Raw genomic sequence first — 21927 nt, 5'->3', positions numbered from 1 at the left:
TACACTTCCCCAATCTCTTGAAACTGACTTTTAAAAGTATGTTATGGGATATTCTGGAAAAAAAAAAAGAACTGAAATACTGATTTGTATCAATACACCCTGATCCCCAAATCAATTCTTGAAAACTGGAAGTTGTACATTTGGGGAGAAATATATACAAACTAAAGGATAAATAAAAAGAGGCAATGTTAGCAAAAACTTTTAACTGGCCAAGCCATTTGTTATCTTCCTTGTGATTGGGATTCCCAGGTGGCTCAGTGGTAAACATGCCACCTGCCAATGCAGGAGATGTGGGTTCAATCCCTAGGTCAGGAAGATCCCCTGGAGGAGGGAATGGCAACCCATTCCAGTATTTATGGCTGAGAAATCCCAAGGACAGAGAAGCCTGGCAGGCTACAGTCCATGGGCTCGCAAAGAGTCGGACAGGACTTAGCAACTGAGCACTCACACAGTGACTGTGTATGGCCAACTAGACAAATCCATCCTCAAAGAGCAGTTTCTTCAGGTCCCAGTCCAATTATTCTCTGAAGTGTTTTATTTTTAGAATTATGTGCTATATGTGTACAGTGAGGTGGGTATAGGAGTGGGGGTGTAGTAAAAATCACTCAGTCTGTCAGTGAGGACAGACAGGTCCAGAAGTGCCTGGACACGGGTCCCGGCAGCCAGTGGCCCAAGCTGTCTACCCAGGCCTCCACTCATGGCCAATGCCCTTTCCACCTCTCCACAGTGTCACTTTTAGCTCCAGTCAGAAGTTTATTAGCAAATGGAACTTTTATTATTGCTGTTTTTAAAATGAGTGATGAGGTTTTCTGTATATATCTTTTATTAGTTTAAGAAAGCTCCCATCTCTCTCTGTTTTAAGACTTTAAAAAAAATCATGAATTGGGGTTGGGGGAAAGAGAGGAAAAAATTGGGAGGTTGGGATTGACATATATACACTACTTTATATAAAATAGATAACTAATAAGAACCTACTCTATAGCTCAGGGAACCCTACTAAAAACTCTGTAATGACCTATATGGGAAAACAATCTAACAAATAGAGGACATATGCATGTAACTGATTCACTTTGCTGTACAGCAGAAACTAGCATCACACTGTAAGTCAACTACACTCCAATAAAAATTTAAAAATTACAAAAAGTATGTAAAGTCAATATTCCTACCATAAAAAATCATGACTGGATGATGAATTTTATAAAAATTCTATGAAAAAGAACATTTGATTTTTCTTCTTTAATCTGTTAACATGGAGAAATACTACTGGTAGGTTTTCTACTTTTACACCAACTTCAAATTCCTGGTATAAAGCCACCTTGGCTACAATATAGTATTCCTTTTATATACTGCTGGATTTGATGTGTTAATATTTTGTTTTAGATTTATATATCCATGTGAGTAAAAGAGACTGCACTGTAATTTTTTTTATTATAGTCTTTACAATATTTTCATGTCCAAGTTATGCTACTCTCATAAAATGAGTATAGCAACTATCTTTATTGAAGTATAACTGGTATGCAGTAAACTGTACATTTAAAATGTACAACCTGATAAGTTCTGACATATGTACACACACTTGTGAAACCATCACCCCAATCAAGATAACAAACATATCCATCACCCTTAAAAGTTCAGTCAGAACTTTTTATAAAAATCAAACTAGGAAAATAAGAACACTCAGACTTTCCTTACGACAAATAGCAATTTTTTTTAAATATCCACCTAGTAATTAAGAACTTAATATTATCAAATGTCTTAGAAATGGCAGAGTTTAGAAAAGTTAATTTTGTAAACTTTGGTAAAATGTTCAAATTCTCTTCTTGCTAGGATAACATTAGTCTTCTGACACCTCAATAATCCATAAGCACATTTGTTCTAAAGTCATTTCAGGCCTGAGGAACACTTTAGTCACTGACTGGCACTCTGGCCACATGATCTCCTCCTCATACCCTGCCGCAGGCTCTTTTATCTTAATAATAGGAAAAAAGAAAAAATCAACCTTCCATTCCAAAATATATCTTTCTGGCAGCTAGATCTGGACCAGAGGATAAAAACTTGCAACTACAGAGTGACTGCCTCTATGTTTCTCTCCAGAACTCAGAAGTCCATATGTAGCAATTTTAAATAAAGTGAAATCTTCTTACAAAAAAAGATGTCCCCAGTTCAAAACCAAAGGACACAATCATTGACCTCCAGACTGTTTTGGTTTTTACTATGACTCAGAAATTAATAGGAATACCCTGGGTTGGTCCTTAATTTCAACTGAGAAGAGTTCTCAAAGCAATGAGTTCAGACTCACTTCAAGGGAACTAGAAAGCACTTTACTTTTTAGTTTTATCTTGAAATAGAGAAATCTCCCCATGGAAATTCCTGAATGTGTTAGCCCCCTAGGATCCTAAAGATTCATAAAATTTCTAAAAGTTTTTTTGTTTGATGTGGATCATTTTAAAATTTTTAATTGAATTTATTACAATATAGCTTGTGTTTTATGTTTTGGTTTTTTGGCCATGAAGCATGTGGGATCTTAGCTCTGTGACCAGAGATCAAGCTGGCACCTCCTGCACTGGAAGGCGAAGTCTTTCTCAACCTCTGTCATGCCCTTCTCCTCCCGCCCCCAGTCTTTCCCAGCATCAGGGTCTTTTCCAATGAGTCAGCTCTTCACATCAGGTGGCCAAAGTATTGGAGTTTCAGCTTCAACATCAGTCCTTCCAATGAACACCCAGGACTGATCTCCTTTAGGATGGACTGGTTGAATCTCCTTGCAGTCCAAGGGACTCTCAAGAGTCTTCTCCAACACTACAGTTCAAAAGCATCAATTCTTCGGTGCTTACCTTTTAAACAGTGGTGACATCTGTGAGAACTCAATGAGCCATTTCAAGTTTCCCCAGGTCATCTGTTCTGCTTTATCCTATATATGCAGGACAGGACGCTGCATATAGCAGGTGTTAAATAAAAGCTTACTGAAGGAAAGAACAATTCCTGTCCATATCACTAAGTCAGCAGGGCCCCAATACAAGCTAGCCGTGTGCATTAGAATTCTCCCACATACCTGTAACAGCTCATCACGGGAGATCTTGTCATCTTTATCCAAGTCATACAGTCGAAAAGCAACTGGTAGGAAAAAACAAGAATTTAGTGGAAATTCAATAATGTTTTGCAGAGAAGGCAATGGCAACCCACTCCAGTTCTCTTGCCTGGAAAATCCCATGGACGGAGGAGCCTGGTAGGCTGCAGTCCATGGGGTCACTAAGAGTCAGACACGACTGAGCGACTTCCCTTTCACTTTTCACTTTCATGAATTAGAGAAGGAAATGGCAAGCCATTCCAGTGTTCTTGCCTGGAGAATCCCAGGGACGGAGAAGCCTGGTGGGCTGCCATCTATGGGGTCACAAACTCGGACACGACAGAAGCAACTTAGCAGTAGCAGCAGCAATAATGTTTTGTCCCTTCTCAAAGAACCAAGTATATAAAGGACACCAGACAGAAAACTGACAATGAATTAATAGTTTTTCCAAGAGCAACTGCCCTTACTTGTAGAGATTTAAAGACACTGTAACTGATTTTAAGACACTTTAAGGAACTGGGATGCATCTCATAAATGATGGCATCTTAGCATGGATGAAAAACGGCCTTTCATTGGACAAATCAAAAAACTTAATAAATCGAATGTCCTTTTTCTTAACTTAGAATGTTAACCCCTCCTCCCCCAACACACAAAAAACCCAAATCCCATCAGCGATTCTGTCAGTTAGGCTATCTCTATCCAGCCCGTCAAGTCTTCCGGGCACCACCATCAGGGATAGTCAACAGCAGGAGCCATACAGGCACCAAGCAGCAGACTACAGAACCTATCACTGTGGGAAATGACCTCTTCGGCAAATTTGTGTCACATTTCAAATAACTGTCAGCTACAAATTGGCACTTGCCATCCACCTCTACAAGATTAAATCATGTGTTTCTGCAGTCGCTGATTTTCAACACCCTGTGAAAGGAGTTCAGGCTGGACAGCAGAAATGAGGTACTCTGTGCTCTGGGGAAAACTGGCAGGACAGGTCTTCAGATAGTTATATATTTTCAGGAGCCAATTTTATGAGACCAATTCTTGCATCTTCTCATATCTAGAAAAGCACTGAAATCCTTCATGGTAATGTCTGCTCCTCATAATGAGCATTAACCTTCACAAGACTAGCAAAAACTTTCTGCAAAATATACATGCCTGACTGCAAGTACTGCCCCTTCACCCAAATCACGTATATACTGGTTTTCCCCGCTGCCTCTTTGGAGCAGTTTCTCAGAGCTATCTGAAATGCCGTGTCCCAGGCTATAGTCTTCATTTTGCCTCACATAAGACTTGACATAATCCTCTTTCACTTGGGAGTCCTGAAAGTAAAGAACTTGTCTCCAACAGAAAGACCAAGCATTTGGTGGTGTCCTGGCCTCTTCATGCTTCTTTCTCTTTAACATAATAGATAGATCTTTTAGAAACTAGGATATTTGAGAGAGAGGATTCAGAGGAGCAGAAATCACTCAGACACTGTCATGTTCCTAAAGGGCCACCAAGTGAACAGTGTGGTAACACTGGATGATTTTATAGGCACTGTGAGACGTCACACTGAGGACGTGACTACCACACAATAGCTGAATGTTGTACTTTCGAGGCTTTGAATCACTTCAAGTATGCTGCTAAGATTTTTGCTTTTCAGTACTGAAAACCAAAAGGTACTGAAGGTACTGAAGTTACTGAAAATACTAAAAGGCCCATATCCGTTGCTTTATAGTTATCAAGATCCACAGAGTTAGATCTGGTCCTTGGAATTCACAATCCAGTAGAGAACACCACGCACTATGCACTTTACTACATTCTAAATGCTGTCATACATACGAAATACCAGGGAACACAGCACACTGCAGATGTGTCTTTCTGGTTCAAGTAACATTTGAACAAGGTATTAAAAGATAAACAGAAATCTGATAAAGGATGGATTCCAGGAAGAGCTAACACTGAGAGCAAAGGCACGAAAACATGGATGAATATCTGTAAGTTTAAACATCGCCCCTTGCCTCCACCAAAAGGAAAAAAAAAAAAGAGGGAGGAGGGCGGTGAGTCCACTAAAAGACCAGGTAAAAATTTTAGAAAAATCCAATTTATTTTTTGTAAGGTACCTATTAAAATTCTCAAAGGGGGAATAAACAGGAAAGACTTTTCCTGATGTCTGTCAGTTTTCTTTAATTTGGTTAGTTGAGTAACTATGTTTACCAAATTTGAGATTTATATGATTAGGAAGTTTTTGACTCCCAGAGAAGGGACAGGATCATAAGTGCTCCACAATGAATGTGTGTTTAATACAGTACTGCCAACTTGAAAAAGAACCAATGTAATGTACATGCATAACTGTATCACTTTGCTATACACCTGAAACTAACACAACATTGTAAATCAACTATAGTTCAATATAGAATACAAATTTAAACACATACACACACCCTCTTTCTTCTGCAAATGCTGTTATCATTCTAAAATAACACAAAATGTGTTATTTACTAAGGAATGTTTAGGGTGATTTAGGGATAGAAACGGAGAAGGCAATGGCATCCCACTCCAGTACTCTTGCCTGGAAAATCCCATGGGCGGAGGAGCCTGGTGGGCTGCAGTCCATGGGGTCACTAGGAGTCGGACACGACTGAGCAACTTCACTTACACTTTTCACTTTCATGCATTGGAGAAGGAAATGGCAACCCACTCCAGTGTTCTTGCCTGGAGAATCCCAGGGACAGAGAAGCCTGGTAGGAGGCTGTCTATGGGGTCGCACAGAGTCGGACACGACTGAAGCGACTTAGCAACAGCAGTAGCAGGGATAGAAATCTGTTTGTTATATAACCCATAAATATGCTTCTGAATTACTTAATTGGGTACTGGAATAAACACATTTCTTTCTGACCAAGTATTTAGAGAAACCTGAAAAGCTAATTTTTGAAACCTAGTTGCCATGGACTGAATGTTTCAAATTCTTGTGTTGGAACCATTAACCCCAATGTTTTAGGGTTAGACTGGCTCATGAGGGTGGGGCCCTCATGATGAGATTAATGCCCTTATAAAAACAGGAGACAGGAGATCTCTTTATCCCTCTTTCTTTCTGTCTCCACCTCCCTCCCCATGTGAGAAGACAGCAAGAAGACTGTGAACCAGAAGAGGGGCCTCTACCAAGAACCAGACCATGTTGGCAACCTAATCTGAGTCTAGTCTCCAGAACTGGGACAAATGTCTGCTTAGGTCACCTAGTCTATGGTATTCTGTTAAAGCAGCTTGAACAGACTAGACAGCAGCAGAGGGGTAACTAGAGAGATCACATGATACAATCTTCTAGAAAAAACTGCAGTTAACAGTAATTTCTTAACTGATTTGGATTCCCGTCAATCAGCTCTGGTCCTGAACCAGTAGAACCAGCATTTTCCCTGAGATAACTAATGGTCAAATGCCAAATGACTGAGACATTTGGTTACCTTCTCTCTTTCCTCTCTCCCTGTCCCTTTCCCCCATTCTTGGTCTGTGACTTGGGACTCTCCTGTCTCCAGAAGTATAGTTTCTCACCTCTAGCCTCAGGGCTTTACATGCCATCTAATGCTGATGGCTCCCAAATGGGCATCTCCAGCTTGGCTCCCTCCTCTGAGCTCCTGATGTTGACATCAGAGCAATATAGCACAGTGGTTAAGACTCTGGTTCTGCTGAGTCCTGCCTCTGACAGCCTACTTACTATGTCTAAGCAAGCAAGTCACTTAACCTCTCTGTTCCCCAGCTGTCCAAGAGGTGCAAGGTGAGAGTAACAGAATCCACCTCAGAGGGTTGAGGACTGAATGCGTTAGCACATGAAAGGCATCTTAAACAGCGTCTGGCACACAGGAAGAGCTCAATCAGTGTCATGTACCCGTGTCACCTCTCAGCTTTCTTCTTCTCTCCTCTGCCGTCCTCTCTCTCTTTTCTTGATCATGCTTCGTTGTCCTATGAACATCAAGCACTCATTTCTACCCAAGGACCTTTACACCAGTTGTCCCCTCTGCCTAGACTATACTTCTATTCTTGGCATGGCTGGCTCATTCTTAGCTAAAGCTTCAACTCCTCACAAAGGTTTCCCCAACCCCTCATTTTAAAGCAGTGACACCCCCATCCATTTCTCTTCTTACCATATTCATTTTCTTCACAGAAGTTTCCATGATCACAAATTCTGTTCATTCATTTGTCTTTTTCCAAATAGTCTGTCTCCCTTATTGGATCATAAGGTCTATGAAAGTAAAGGCCTTTTCTGATTTATGCATCATTGTATCCTGGGCCTAAAATCGTGTCTGGCATTCAATTTGGTTTTAATGAAAGAAAATGAAAGCACTCAGTCAGACTTTTACCTTTTAATCACTGTTACTTCTTTTAAAAAAAAATGTAGTAAAATAAACTTGACCCTTTTAAAGTATACAACTGAGTACTTTTCACACTGTTGTGTAAGTATCACCACCATCTACCTCCAGAACTTTTTCATCTTCCCCAATTCAAATTCCGACCCATTAAACAATAACTCCCCATTTCCCGCTGCCTCTAGGCCCTGGCAACTTTCTATGAATTTGACTGCCCTAGGAACCTCACACAGGAGAAATCAAATAATATTCATCCTTTTGTGTTGGTCTTATTGTTATTTAGAATCAAGTAAATTTATCCATGTTGTAGCATGTGACAGAATTTCCTTTTATAAGGCCAATTAATATTTCATTGAATGCACATACCACATTTTGTGTCCATTCATTTGCTGATGGACACCTGGGCTGCTGTGACCTTTTAGCCACTGTGAATAATGCTGCTCAGTTTCTTCCTGGCTACTCTCCCAAACTCCACTTCACCAATACTCTTCATCATCCAAATAAAATGTCTTCATGCAGACTCATTTCCCACATTACTCATTATGTGTTATAAAAAACAAATTACTTCAGAGGACAACAGAATACCAAAATGGAAGCTTATCGACCCCTCCCTTGCTTACCATGCTCTGGAACATTCTAAGATGGGTTGTACCTTCCACGTAAGACATTATAACCTCACTGACCTGAAGGGAATAATAACCATTCCTGGAGACAGACGGAAGAGCAGTACTCTGTGTGCTTGGGCCTGTGCCTACATAGGTACAGCTCAGCCTTGTTAACTATCCTTGACATTCTTTCACTGTGGCATGAAAAACAGATAGGACAAAGCATGCGCTCAGAGTTCCTGAAGAGACTATCCTCTGAGGAAGATGGATGGTAAACAAATTTGCCTTAGTAGCAGACGTGTTGCTAGGTATATGATGTTCAGCTGTTCTCTTCGGTCGACAACAAGAAGCACCTTCTTGCTGCTTCCACAGCTCTGTGGTAAATTCAGAAAAACCAATCTATAGACAGAGAAGCAGACATCAAGGACTTCTCCTGTAGCTTTGGTCTCACTGGTCTCCTCACATGAATGTGATCCTAAACCGCATTCTAATTCATGCTCAGCTTTCTGTAAAAGTCGATCTGAAAGCCAAGACTAAAGTAATGGTAAGAACTATGCATAACTTGCACTTGTTATTCTATCTCACCCTAAACTCTGCCATTTCTGTGGCACCCTGGACTTCTCCCTTCCTAACAGAAGCTCATCCATGGCTTAGGGGGCATCCTGTCTGTCTCTGTCTCCCCACTGTCAGATATGAACAGGGAAGCACATAGCCTAAATGCCACTAGAGCCATCATGTGACCATGAGGAGCCACAGCTTTGGATGAAGCAGACCCTAAGGATGGCAGACCAGAGCAGCAGGAAAAACTTGGGTCCTTGACAACACAATCAACCCTGACACGTGCCCTGCTTCACTTGTAAAGTGCGATAATACAGCTCCTTACTGTTGAAGTCAGCTGACTCAGCTGAAGGTATCCCAGCTGATACACTAAGTAACTACCATATCCACTAACGCTACTTGGAATATTTTCTTTAGGGTCAATGTGAATTAATGAATTTGCTTATCCATTCATTCACTCATGAATACGGGTTGCTTTTTCATTTTAGCTCTTATGAATAACGCCACCACAAATGGGGATGTACAAATATCTCTCTGAGCTTCTGTATATACCCTTCACTCCAGGTTCTCTGCAGGTAACATCCTGCATAACTATAACATACCATCAAAACCAGGAAACCGACAGTGGTACAACCCACAGAGTTTATCCAGGCTTCACATGTGTACATGTGCAAGCGTGTGTTCAGTTCAGTTGCTCAGTCGTGTCCAACTCTTTGCAACCCCATGAATCACAGCACACCAGGCCTCCCTGTCCATCACCATCTCCCGGAGTTCACTCAAACTCATGTCCATCGAGTCGGTGATGCCATCCAGCCATCTCATCCTCGGTCATCCCCTTCTCCTCCTACCCCCAATCCCTCCCAGCATCAGAGTCTTTTCCAATGAGTCAACTCTTTGCATGAGCTGGCCAGAGTACTGGAGTTTCAGCCTCAGCATCATTCCTTCCAAAGAAATCCCAGGGCTGATCTCTTTTAGAATGGACTGGTTGGATATCCTTGCAGTCCAAGGGACTCTCAAGAGTCTTCTCCAACACCACAGTTCAAAAGCATCAATTCTTCGGGGCTCAGCCTTCTTCACAGTCCAACTCTCACATCCATACATGACCACTGGGAAAACCATAGCCTTGACTAGACGGACCTTTGTTGGCAAAGTAATGTCTCTGCTTTTTAATATGCTGTCTAGGTTGGTCATAACTTTTCTTCCAAGGAGTAAGCAATTCTATCACCTATGTAGTTTCAAGTAACCATCACTACAATCAAGATACAGAGCTGCTCTATAGCCAAAGGGCTCCAAATCACATCCTGTTATTTAGCATAGAATACGGAAGTATCACTGCATCACAAAGTTGTTTTAACATTTTGTTAATAGTATTTCAGTATAATTGGTTTTCTTTATAATTGTATGTGTTTCACTTTATACTTCCACAAACATTCTGAGATGAGATTGCTAGTATTCACCAGACTGCTAAGGGAATTCATGACTTGAAAAAGGTAGAGCCCACGCTGTAATGGGAATTCAGGTAATGGGTCGGTATTACATCTGATAACCTAAAAGTAAGCATAGTTTTGTAGAGCACAGAATGTCTCTGAACTGCTTTCTCCTTAACCAACTCACTGATCCACAGACACTCCCCTCCCCTCTGCAGTCGTTCCAGCTGACAGCACACAGCATTCTTGCAGCCAATGGGCGACTCTGGAGTGTCTACTCCACCTGCTGAATTGGATCCTTACCAAGAGTCAGGTGTGTCAACTCTCTTAGAATTGTGCTATCTGTACTTTTCATAACACTGTATAACTTAATAGGAAATGAAACATATGTGAAAAGTTATTTTTTAAATGAAAATTAGTTAAACAGCTTTTGAAAGACTCAAAATCAAGTCACTGAAGAGAGGGAAAAAAAAACAAAACCAAACTGTTGTGAAAGTGTGGCAGGACAAGTGTAAAAGATGAAGGAAGAAATGTAAACACCTGGAAAATTCTATTCTCAGAATGCTTTCCAAGTACCTTTAAGTCCTCTTTCCACTGAAAAGAAACTGCAACCAGAAACCTTAGACCATACATTACAGATAGGTTCTGTGCAAAAGATGTCACACGACTCCCATCCACAGAACTTTATTAAAACAAAACAATATATACTTAAGACAGATTTGCGTTGTTGTATGGCAGAAACCAATAAAACATTGTAAACCAATTATCCTCCAATTAAAAACTAAATAAATAAAAGGAAAGAAATAATTCTAAAAAAAAAACCAAAACAACTTTTGGTCCTACATCCAGAGGTTGGCCAATGAATCTGTTTTTAAATATTTTAAGGTAAATTAAAATGTTAAGCCATGTATCCTTTTCTGATTCCATGCTAAAGCCAACTTTTTCAATTATTGATCAACTCCTGGTCTGACAACAATGAATAAGAAAATAATCTCCTATACTAATGCCAGCATCAGGCAAACTTGTACTAAATATACACTAAACCTCATAAAACATTAAGACACAAGGCTTTGTTTCAAACAGTACTTAGTCTTGAAAAAAGAAAGGGAAATTTACTAACAAACACAGAGTACCCAATAAACTTGAGAACAATTCATCAGAATTCTGTTTTCTTCTATATTCAATTTTGTTTGTATTCAAGTCTTTTGCTGTTCACTAAGGTATACAATTTTGTAGTGAAGAAGAGCAGTGTTTTATTATTTGGGTTCAAAAACCTTTCTTGTCTTATACAACAGTATTTATTTCAGTCCTTCTCAAACTCTACCTGAAATAGAGGAGGAGTGAACTCATACTCCTATGGAAAGGGAGATCTGGGGATATGGGCCAAGGGCTACAAATTAAAGCTTTAAGTTTCATGTACCATCTTTCAAATGTATATAAATTTAGCATTATGTCCTATAGTTTATCCATATTTGTTTCAATGTTATAAAGCCTTTTTTCTTTAAGTCATCTAGTAAAAATTTGGTGGGCACCCCAGTAACAGAAGCTTGGCAAAACCAATTCAATATAATTTTAACTTCAACTTGTGTTAAATGAAAAGAGAAATCAATTTCAATTTCTTGGAGAAGTATTATAAGGGATTAGGCAATATCCTACACAAACCAATAAAGGACAGAGGGAAATCTAAGTACCCAAAGAAAGGAGGCGAGAGGCATGGGGAGAAAAATTAAATCTTTCACTAACCTGGCTGTCCACCCCTCTTAAGTGACATCCCAGCATCTGTCAAATTTTAAGGTGGGCTGGATCTTTTTCACTGCTGTTACTCTAGCACTTGATGAAGATGAAGATCTGTCATCAAATCTTTACAACCTTCCTGTGTGAAAACTCTTAATATCCCATTCTACAGAAAAAGAAACTGCAGCCCAAAGATCTGAAGTAACCTGCCCAACATCACAGGGCCGAAAAGTGGCAGTGCTAGGATTCAAATCCAGCCAGTTTAGCTCCAGGGTCTGAGCTCTTAACCACTGTGTTCAAATAAATGATTGTTTAGTAAATGAACAAATAAATAAATGATTTGTAAGAAATGAAAAGCAAATATTTTAAGCCAGATGACTATCTCCTTACAGTGCAGTTTGTTGCTTCGGCTGTTGAGTGGTTCTGGTCCGTTCACATCTTTGCTCTTTTCATTATCCTCAATGGGTCGGAAGTGAGCCAAGGTTCTCATGAATCCTCGGAAGTTCACCTGGTCCTCTCTGAACAAGAAAGATAACAAAAAGAACATGTCAATCAAGGTGATTATTTCTTATTAATTTAATATATTAACAGTTATAGCTAGAGTGGCCTGAAGGTCCATTTAATGAAGTCTCTTTCCATATGCATGGTACTTTAGAGTTCATAAAATATTTTCAGCTAAGTCTTGCTACAATCCTTTGAGGTAGGTATTATTATTCTTACTTTATAAATGATTAACCAGAGTTAGAAAGGTAATAGGACTTACCAGAGTCAGTTACCTATTAAATTTACTTAAATTTCTTTTCCCAAAGAGGACTATAAGTAGCAGCTGGGCTGTGCTATCAGACAAGCCAACACTTGAACTCACTGCTTCAGGCTCTGAAGTGAACAGCAAGTTAGCCATTTCATCCAAATGTCTCCCTATCCACCTTGCATATCTCCCCTGCAGTCATATATATCTAGTGATATTTTAAAGTTAAGGCATATTATACAACAACTGCTTTTGACATAAAGTTTATTTAGTCACAGAATCAATAAATACATTTTGAAATTTTGATTAAAAGTAGAAAACCACCACTTCTAGTTCTACCAATCAGTTAGAATCATTGTTAATATATCTTCCAGTAATTTTTCTATGCTTTTTGGAGAATTGTGAACATACTGCATATATAATTTTGTAGCTGGCTTTTTAAAAACTTTTAGGCATGTCTCTAACCAATATAAACACTTCAAAACATTTTAACCATCTGCATAATTGTGTGGCTGTATTATGATTTTATTATTCCCTCATAGTTGGATAGATATTTTCCTCATAATGCTTTGAAAGACCTCTTTATGTATAAAGCTTTTTCAGTACTGAAGATTAGAGAAAATCTTTCTATTGTGCCACAGTTAATCAGTAACCTTATAAGAAATAATTCAAAAACTTGAATGAATAAAGAATGCTTTTTAATATTGAAAAAGAATGTCCCATGTGAATAGTTATTTATCTAAGGCAGTCATGGAGAGAACAGGTTGTCTGGTTCCTGCGGCTACCTAAAAATAAACCCTAGTCTTTGTCCCCATTGAATAGATGTGGTATATCGGGTCTCAAGCACAAGCAGACATACAGATCGGAGACCTTCTAAAGGCAGAGTTCAAATGCTAGGTCATGAACCCTCTGTACTCAAAAGAATGACCTTTCATTACTTCTAAAAAATGTGAGTCAGAGTTGAGGAATCATGGAATGTGTAATAAGACTGGAGTCATATGCCAGAACAAATAGGTAAACATATATCACTGACATAGTGTCTCTGAGTAAAAGGAAACTAAATACCAATGTCCTACTTTCAAATCTCATTCTATTAAAAAAAAAAACAAACAAACTGAGAAACTTCCCTGGTGATCCAGTGCTTAAGAAACTGCCTGCCAATGCAGGGGACACAGGTTCAGTCCCAGGAGGAAGCCTCATGCCGCAGGGCAACTTGGCCCACACTTTAGAGCCCGTGCTCTGAAGTTACTGAGCCCACGTGCTACAGCTACTGAGGTTCTTAAGCCCTAGAGCCCAGGTTCCACAACAGAAGAAATCACCACAATGAGAAGCCCCTGCGCCACAACTAAAGACTAGCCCCCATTTGCCACAACTAGAGAAAGACCAAGTGCAGCAACAAAAACTCAGTGCAGTGAAAAATAAATAAATAAAATTAAATTTAAAAAACCAAAACCAAATTGAACCTGCATACAACCTAGAAGTCAAATATCTATTTGTGACAGAGCAAGAAGCAGAGGGGGGCTTGCCTAGCAGTGTATCTCAGCGTCCTCCTCAGCCTCCTCATATATATCTCGAGTACATCAGCACTCATTGTGTCCTTAACAAGAGATCAATTAATAAGATGACAGGCACCACTACAGTCACGATGAAGGTGGTCTGGCCTTTCTAAAACAGCTTTCCACAGCTGCTTTTTCAAATGATCAATGTGACTAGTGAACACTAAAAAAAAAAAAAAAGGTTGGCAAATGATTCTGCAGGGTTTCCTTTGCACTGCAAAAGGTTTAGAAACAAAACACAGCAGTGAAAGTCATCCCTGGACACAGTTCAATTCTCTGCAAGGGCTAAAGAAAAGAAGTTTAAAAAAGACAAGAATTCAGCACTAAAACCACAACTGAAACAAACAGGGCATTTCAGGGAGACAAAAAATCAGAAAATGAGGAAGAATAGATGATCACTCATGGTCAACGTGAACCTGAAAAGGGCAGCTCTCAGTCTCTGAGTGCTGTCTTCACAGGAACTGGCTGCTAGTCTTCTCTGTCACTCAAGCTTACTGAGGGACCAACTTCTCAACTTGCAAATTCCTTTGTTTTCAATTCAGAGTTCTACAATTCCGTCTCCACTTATTTTACCTGAGTGTTTTCACTGACACTTTAGTCTCGTTAAGAACTGGCAACCATGTAACATTTTAAAAGTCCTCTGGGTCATATAAACAAGTCACAAGGAACCAGGAAGACACTGTTAAAGAGACTGTTACTTAAAACAAGATTATATGATAAGCTTTATTCAGCAAAAGGTACCTAATCGATTCATTAAATATTGACTCAGTACTTTGAAGGCAGTATATTAGTTTTAGTGAAGCATATCAAATGCCTAGTTCTGTTTGAGAAAGTGTGTGTGTGGTAGGGGAACTATATTCTTAGCCAGTGTCAGAAAAGAAAAGTAATGTTCTGGATTAAAGGAGGCTAAGAATATATGATAACTGAGCCAGACTGGATCCTATAGTGGAGGAAGGAGATTGTTGGATAAACTGAGAAAACTGGAATATCAATAATATATTAGAATGAAGTAGACTATAGGGGAAGTGGATGAAGGTGGTCAAAAGGTATCAAATTCTAAGATAAATATATTCTGGGGGTGAAATATATACCCTGGTGATTATAGATAACAACACTGAATTGTATCTTTGAAAGCTGCTGAGAGATCTTAAAAGTTCTTATCACAAGAAAAAAGTAACTATATGTGATGATGAATGTGTTCATTAATATTATTATGGTTATCATTTTCCAATATATACATATATAAAATCACTAAGTTGTACACCTTAAATTTATACAATGTTACATGTCAGTCACATTTCAATAAAGCTGGAAGAAACATATTTTATATTAATATTCTTATAGCACTTGATAGGTATGGTTAAGTATAAATTACACAATAGATGCCAGACTTATGAAAAAGAATATATACTACAATAATTTTAAAATACTGATTTACACACTTTAGATATATCAGGGTTAAATAAAATATACATTGCCAAAGTTAATTTAGCTTGTTTATCCAAAATTAACTTAACTTGTTTATTTTTACTTTTTAAAATGTGACTACTAGAAAATTGGTAGGAACTATGTATGTGGCTTGAATGACGTTTTTATTGTCTAGGACTGAGACAGAGAGCACTCACAAATGAGGCAAAATATTAACAATACAACAACAGATGCATCTGGGTAAAAGACATGCAAGTGTTCATCATACTATTTACAAATTTTGCAACTTTTCTATAAATTTGAAATTATCTCATAGTTTTTAAAATGTTTAGTTTTACATCAAAGATAAACAGAGATTAAAGACAGAACTGTGAAAATGAGCTAACATACCTATTTGAAGTTTAAAACAGGGAGAGGGTAGAGATATTATAGATATGACTGAGTTAGGAATGTCCAATAGGAGGAAGATCATGGTCTGAGATGACCCAACCAATATCAATACTCCAGATTAGCCTCCAAAAGGAAGTCCAACACCTGCAAGGACTCACCCCTCTGGAAAGAAGGCGTTGATGATCCGGTCCCCCAATGGGTTGATGGCAAGTTCTGGAATCCGCTGAAAGTCTTCCCGGCTGCCAAGAGAATCACCTTGGGTTAGAGACCATTGGCCCTTGCATGAACTCCTTCGGTCATGCAAGAGTACAACCGAGCAAGAATATTACCTCCTGGAATTTACTTCTGTGGCAAATTATACCAAATAACTGCAAAGAATAGCACTTTAATAGCTGCCAAGTGTTTCTTGCACCAGCTCAGGAGTGGAAGAAGCCAGATTTGACTATGTCACATTCCAATGAATTCAGCACACAGGTTATGTCAGTAAATCAACCAACAAGCAAATCCTTGTAAGCTGTCCTTGTAAATGATTCTTTGAACATGACCATTTTGCACTTAGTTATTAAGTTTGTAGAAGGAACAGCAACTGCAAAGTATCAAACACCAAAGAGCTTGAACATCAGAGGAAAAATTCAGAGTGGCCTCCATACCCTTGGTAAGAAGATATACAGCACTTAAGAAATGCAAGGCATTCTTAGATGATATTTACATCTCAGTAGAGAACAAAATGCGTTAACTGATTCCATGCTTCCTTGCTCTGATTGGACTTTTCTCCAGTGCCTTCTACAGTCTAGAGCTAGAGAAGTATTTAACCCTTGAACACGGCAAGAGCAGTCATCCTCTCACAACTTAAAGTCTGTTAAAGTGAATATTGTTAATTTCCATTCACCCTATACACATCATGTGCTACTCTGTTAATAAACTTTATCTCATTTTTTCATGTCAACACTTTATCTGTACCCTTTCAGAGCGGAGGAAGTTGTGAGACAGTGACATAAAGTAACCTGTCCAACTTACAAAGGTAAGAAGTGGAAGAACTATAATTTAAAACTAAGTCTGTGACTAAATAACAACTGTAAGTCAAAACATATGCTCTTTTTCCTAAAAAACCTACACTTCTTTCCCATATTAAATAAACTTTTTGGAAGAAAAGTGCTCTCCCCAAAAATGTTTAGTAACTATCTTCTCAAAAAAAAAAAAAAAAAAAATCCTGGGTTGATATCCTGTGCCAGAAATACAAAGCTATCTACAACAGAGATAATATATCTATAAAATATCAATGTCATGAAGGACAGAGAAAAGCAGAGGCTTGTTTGAGATCACAGAGAACTGACTAAAGAGACATACAACAGAACTCAATGCATGATCCTAGACTAGGAAAAAAAAACAAAACTGTGTGAAGGAGATTACTGAGTCAATAAATAAATGTGGAATATGGGCCATATAGAATACAGAATTTTATATAATGCGTAGAAAATGCTAAACTTCTTGATTTTGCTATGAGAATCTCCTAATTATAGGGAATACACACTAAAGTATGTGGCAAAGTGTTAACAAGTGGTAAATCTGGGTACTGGGTATATGAAGTTCTTTGCATTATTTTTGTAACTTTTCTGTAGGTTTGCAATTATTTCCAGATAAGAAGGGGGTAAAAAGGATATAAACTCAAAAAAATGATTCCTGCTTTCAAGACATTTACTAACAGAAGAGATAGAACATTCCTCTACCTTCTCTGTATAAGATGCTAACAAAATGTTCATATTTTACCCAGGTGCCTTCAACTATCTCTCTCTGATCCTCTTGTGGTTTAACATTTACAGGATGCTTAATTAAGTAATTAAACAACACCACATCTGGTGGCGACAAAGGAAGAAATGACCTAGGGGACTAAGCGCAAAGCTCTGGTATAATAACTCTGGATTCTAATCTTCCATCATTTAGAGTAATAATTTTTATATCAATAAATGAACTAGAAGAAGACATTCATAAGATAACTGGGTTGCTTAAAATTATTGAAGAACATTATGGAGGTCGTGATTATATAATTTAACAAACATGTACTAAGTTCTTATTACATAATATGTTCTGTAATACAAAGTCCACATTATCAACACAATGTAAGCTCCTCTTGTTTGACAGTGGTTAAGAAACAATAACTACTTCCTTTTAAAAGAAGATTAAGGCTAATGTGAATTGCAAGGCCACATACCTCAGTTTAATGTCTAACAAGCTTAAGTAATTTTAGCTGCAAAAAGACACAGTTTAAAATACCAGGTCTAGTGTCAAGTGGTGAGTTCACAATCTAGCCTAACTCTGTCAGTCTCCATGAGGAATCCAGTCATGGATTTCCAACATCAGTAAGGTTCTAAACCCTGTCTTTTGACATTTTTTAACTCTACTCTTAGAATTTAGATTGTATATACAATGAGGTCTCTAAGATCAAGGGGAATACAGTTGAAAATATCAACACAAAAATAAAAGAGTATTAAGAAACAGTTTATAAACTATTAAACAATATACAGTTTCTTATTGTTGACTGATCTTGATAAAATGATCTTGGTTTTCTGTTTTATAGTAGAATTTTTCACATAAAGTGCCAAAGTTCTAAACCCAGTCTTTGCTACTTATTTGGGTATTCTAGGGCCAGTCACTTATTTGCAAAGCTGCATCTGACTTTTGGTTGAGAAAGTGATCACACACATATTTACCTTCTCTCATTCTCTAAACCCTTCTGAAATGTCAGTAAAAATTTACACATGGGAATATAGCCAAGACATAAACAATCAGGGTGGGAGGAGTGTGTTAGTAGACAAGGAACTCTGACCAATTCTGGAAGTTAGCAGACAGACATAAATGTAGTGATAAGTCAGGGTAGAAGAGTTGATGATAGCCATTCTGCCCTGCAGCCTCAGCAAGGCACCACACTCAGAATTGCCAGGCGAGAGAAGTATTAACAGCATTCAGGGAAATTAATTACCAGAACTTTTAAAGAATGGGCCAGCTGCCCACTGCTGCCAGCACCCATCCCAGGAACATAAAACCATTTGTCCCCAGGATAAAAATGGGGAGCTGCTATGGAAAGAAACTGGAAGAGCCACCTGGGCAGGGTTTTGGCCAAGTATGGGAGGCTGGCTCCCCAGGAACACAGTCCTTTCATCGGGGGAAGAGAACTGCAAATCTGTCCCCTTGCTCCCTAACCACTTGCCCTAAAGTAAGGTCTACCAACTTACTGGTCCTGCTCAGAGTATAAAAGGCTTGTCGTCAGTCCTTCCATCCAGGGAAAGCCCTGTGAGAAACCAACCACAAACAAACCTATGCCCATTTTCTACACTACCCCATCCAGGCTTTTTCATAAATAGGAATGGACAATTAAGGCTCACCAGAATTTTGGAAAAATTAGTAACACAAAAGAGTAAGATCAAGATGAAAAGCGTGCGTGTATGCTCAGTTGTGTTTGACTCTTTGCAACTCCATGGACTGTAGCCTGCCAGGCTCCTCTGTCTATGAGATTTTCTAGGCAAGAATACTGGAGTGGGTTGCCATTTCCTCCTCCAGGGGATCCTCCCCATCCCAGGATTGAACATGCATCTCCTGCATTGGCAGGCAGATTCTTTACCACTGAGTACCAGGGAAGCCCCCCAAAATGAATAGATGTAATGATAATTCAGGGAACAAAAGAGAGTTTGAAATATTCTAATAAGTAACCCAATAGACATTTGATAAATTTTGGCATCTATAAAACAAATATAAGCTACTATGATAGAGTAGAGGTCAGAGAACAAGAAAGTTTTTTGGAAATTAAAAATGTGATTGTAGACAAGTTCATCAAAAGGTCTATAAAATAAATTTGAGGATATCTTCCAGAAAGCAAAGGAAAAAAATCAGTCAGAAAATATGGGAAAACTGAGTCATGATGGTCCAATAGCCAACCAATAGAAAAGGCATAAAAATCAGTAAGAAAGAAGAGAGGGAGGAAATAAACAAATAACAGAAGAAAACTTTCCAGCCAAAGGACATATTTTTAGATTGAGAAAGTTCACCTGATACCAAGGAATGAATAATGAAAAATAACCCACAAAAAGATACAATTTTGTGAAATTTCAGAACATCAGGAAGATATATTTGAAGCTTTCAAGAGAGTTAAAAAAAAAAAAAAGATTACCTACTATAATAAAAAAATGAGAACTGGATTGGCATCATGGTTCTCATCTGTGAAACTCCATTATGGAATGACTGAGAGCACTCTGTACAAAGCAAGAGCTTATCCAGGATATTGAAATCATCAATCCTCTGGATAAAGTCAAACAAGAAAATGAATCTCAGAGGCACTCAGTTTTTAAGCAGATAAATGGCTACCACTTAGGACACAATCTCTTAAAAATTATAGGTAATCTTTTTAAAAGTGATATATAACAACACAGCCAACTAGTAGTTTCAGTAATAACTTCCTTGCAGGGTTTAACTGGTCTGTACTGCTCCCTAGAGTCAATTTAACCTGCATGACTTAATACCCAGGAATATTTTTCATCATGGTATTACATCAGAGAAAGTATCTGACAAAGATCCAATGTTAAACTTGCTCAATGCACAGGATATTTTTAAAGTAGACTTTTAATGAGGTATAACTTACATACAGGGAAGAGTACAAATCACAAGCATTCAGTATGATGACGTTTCACCAGCGCAGATTATAACCAGCACCCAAATCAAGGAATCAATCACTATCAGGACCCAGATATTGTCCTTCCTTCCTTCCTTCATGCTCCCTTTGTGTCAATCTGATCCCCAACCCAAAGGATAGTCATTATCCTGACATCTAACCCCACAGATTAGATCAGTACCAAGGATGTTTAAACAAAAGATATCTTCTTTGTATTCAGATAATGGCTAGGCTCTCACCTTGACCTGTCCTACAAAGGACCATTTCAGGGCATCTTACGGATCCAGTTGCCTTTTCAAAGGTGACATTCACTTTTTCAAGGATATTTAAACAAAAGAAGCCTTCTTTGTATTCAGATAATGACCAGGCTCTCACCTTGACCTGACCTACAAAGGACCATTTCAGGGCACCTTGTAAGACCAGCTGCCTTTTCAAAGACCAATTTCAATGGCAGAGATAGAAATATTTCACTCAAAATAATGGCACCTGAAGGAAGTAAGATTTGTGAAGTTATAGTATATGAAATATCAATCTGAAGATTACCAATCATTTTAACTTAATACCTATGGGTAGGCCATGGACGTAGTGTTTTATAAAAGATACTTTGGGGTTGAACCTTTGAAAGCACTTTGCTGAAGCTCCATTTCTAACCAAAGCCTTCCATAGTTTCTGCTTCATGCTCCCACAGACTGACACTTTTAAAAAAGGAGTACAGAATGTCTTGGACGGTACACTCTAGTCTCTCACTCTGGAGAATTTGGCTTCAAGCCCCAGACATAGAAGCATCTTGGGAGAAGAAAGTGAAGAAAATACGGAAGAAAAAAATTTCTCCTAATAACTTTCTTAGGAAAGTGGGGTCTGTTACAGGTAACAGAAGACTGGAGGTAACTTGTATTCAGCTGAGTACCCTGATGGGTTATTGAAAGGTCAAGACAGGACTTGAGCTGAGTCTGGCACTAAAGGCAGTAAAGGAGACAGCTAAATCACTCTATTACCATAAAAGAATCTGGAAAAAAAAAAAAAGAATTTTGAGTTTACCAGGTATTCTCTAAGGCTGGAGGGAGAGAAAGGGGAAGACAATCTAACAAGATGGCCAGAGGCTGAGATGGCCACTGTCAGGAGGCACAGCCAGTGTGAAATTCCTGACAATGGGTGGGTACAACAAAATGATTTACATACTTAGCTGCCCCCTGAACATGGTTCCATCTATGTGCGATTTGTTCAATAGCCAGTATCATAGTGTTACAGGTCCGTCATTGGATGCCTCTGCGGATGTGGAACTGCGTACACTAAGGGCAGGCTACAAGTTATTCTCAGATTTGACTGTGCAGAGGGCCACCGTCTCTGACTCTGCCTCATTCAAGGGTTGACTGAAACATGCCAGTTGTTTACTGTGTAGAACAACAGGGTAATGTTCTCT

At 38.7% G+C, this 21927-nt stretch overlaps 1 protein-coding gene across 2 annotated transcripts in view; it reads right to left on the bottom strand.

The window, feature by feature from the left end:
• CHP1 (calcineurin like EF-hand protein 1) overlaps nucleotides 1-21927 on the bottom strand; it is a 35859-nt gene that overhangs the window by 3181 nt on the left and 10751 nt on the right. For both annotated transcript variants that reach the window (XM_060419072.1, XM_004010459.5), the window contains exons 3-5: nucleotides 16006-16086; nucleotides 12116-12243; nucleotides 3050-3111 (exon numbers count right to left, since the gene is read on the bottom strand). In XM_060419072.1, the coding sequence (XP_060275055.1) occupies nucleotides 3050-3111; nucleotides 12116-12243; nucleotides 16006-16086 (271 nt within the window). The remainder of the gene's footprint in view (nucleotides 1-3049; nucleotides 3112-12115; nucleotides 12244-16005; nucleotides 16087-21927) is intronic.

The sequence above is a fragment of the Ovis aries genome, chromosome 7 (genome assembly GCF_016772045.2).
Source record: "Ovis aries strain OAR_USU_Benz2616 breed Rambouillet chromosome 7, ARS-UI_Ramb_v3.0, whole genome shotgun sequence".
Classification (NCBI taxonomy): Eukaryota; Metazoa; Chordata; class Mammalia; order Artiodactyla; family Bovidae; genus Ovis; species Ovis aries.
This window is presented reverse-complemented; position numbering and strand designations above follow the sequence as displayed.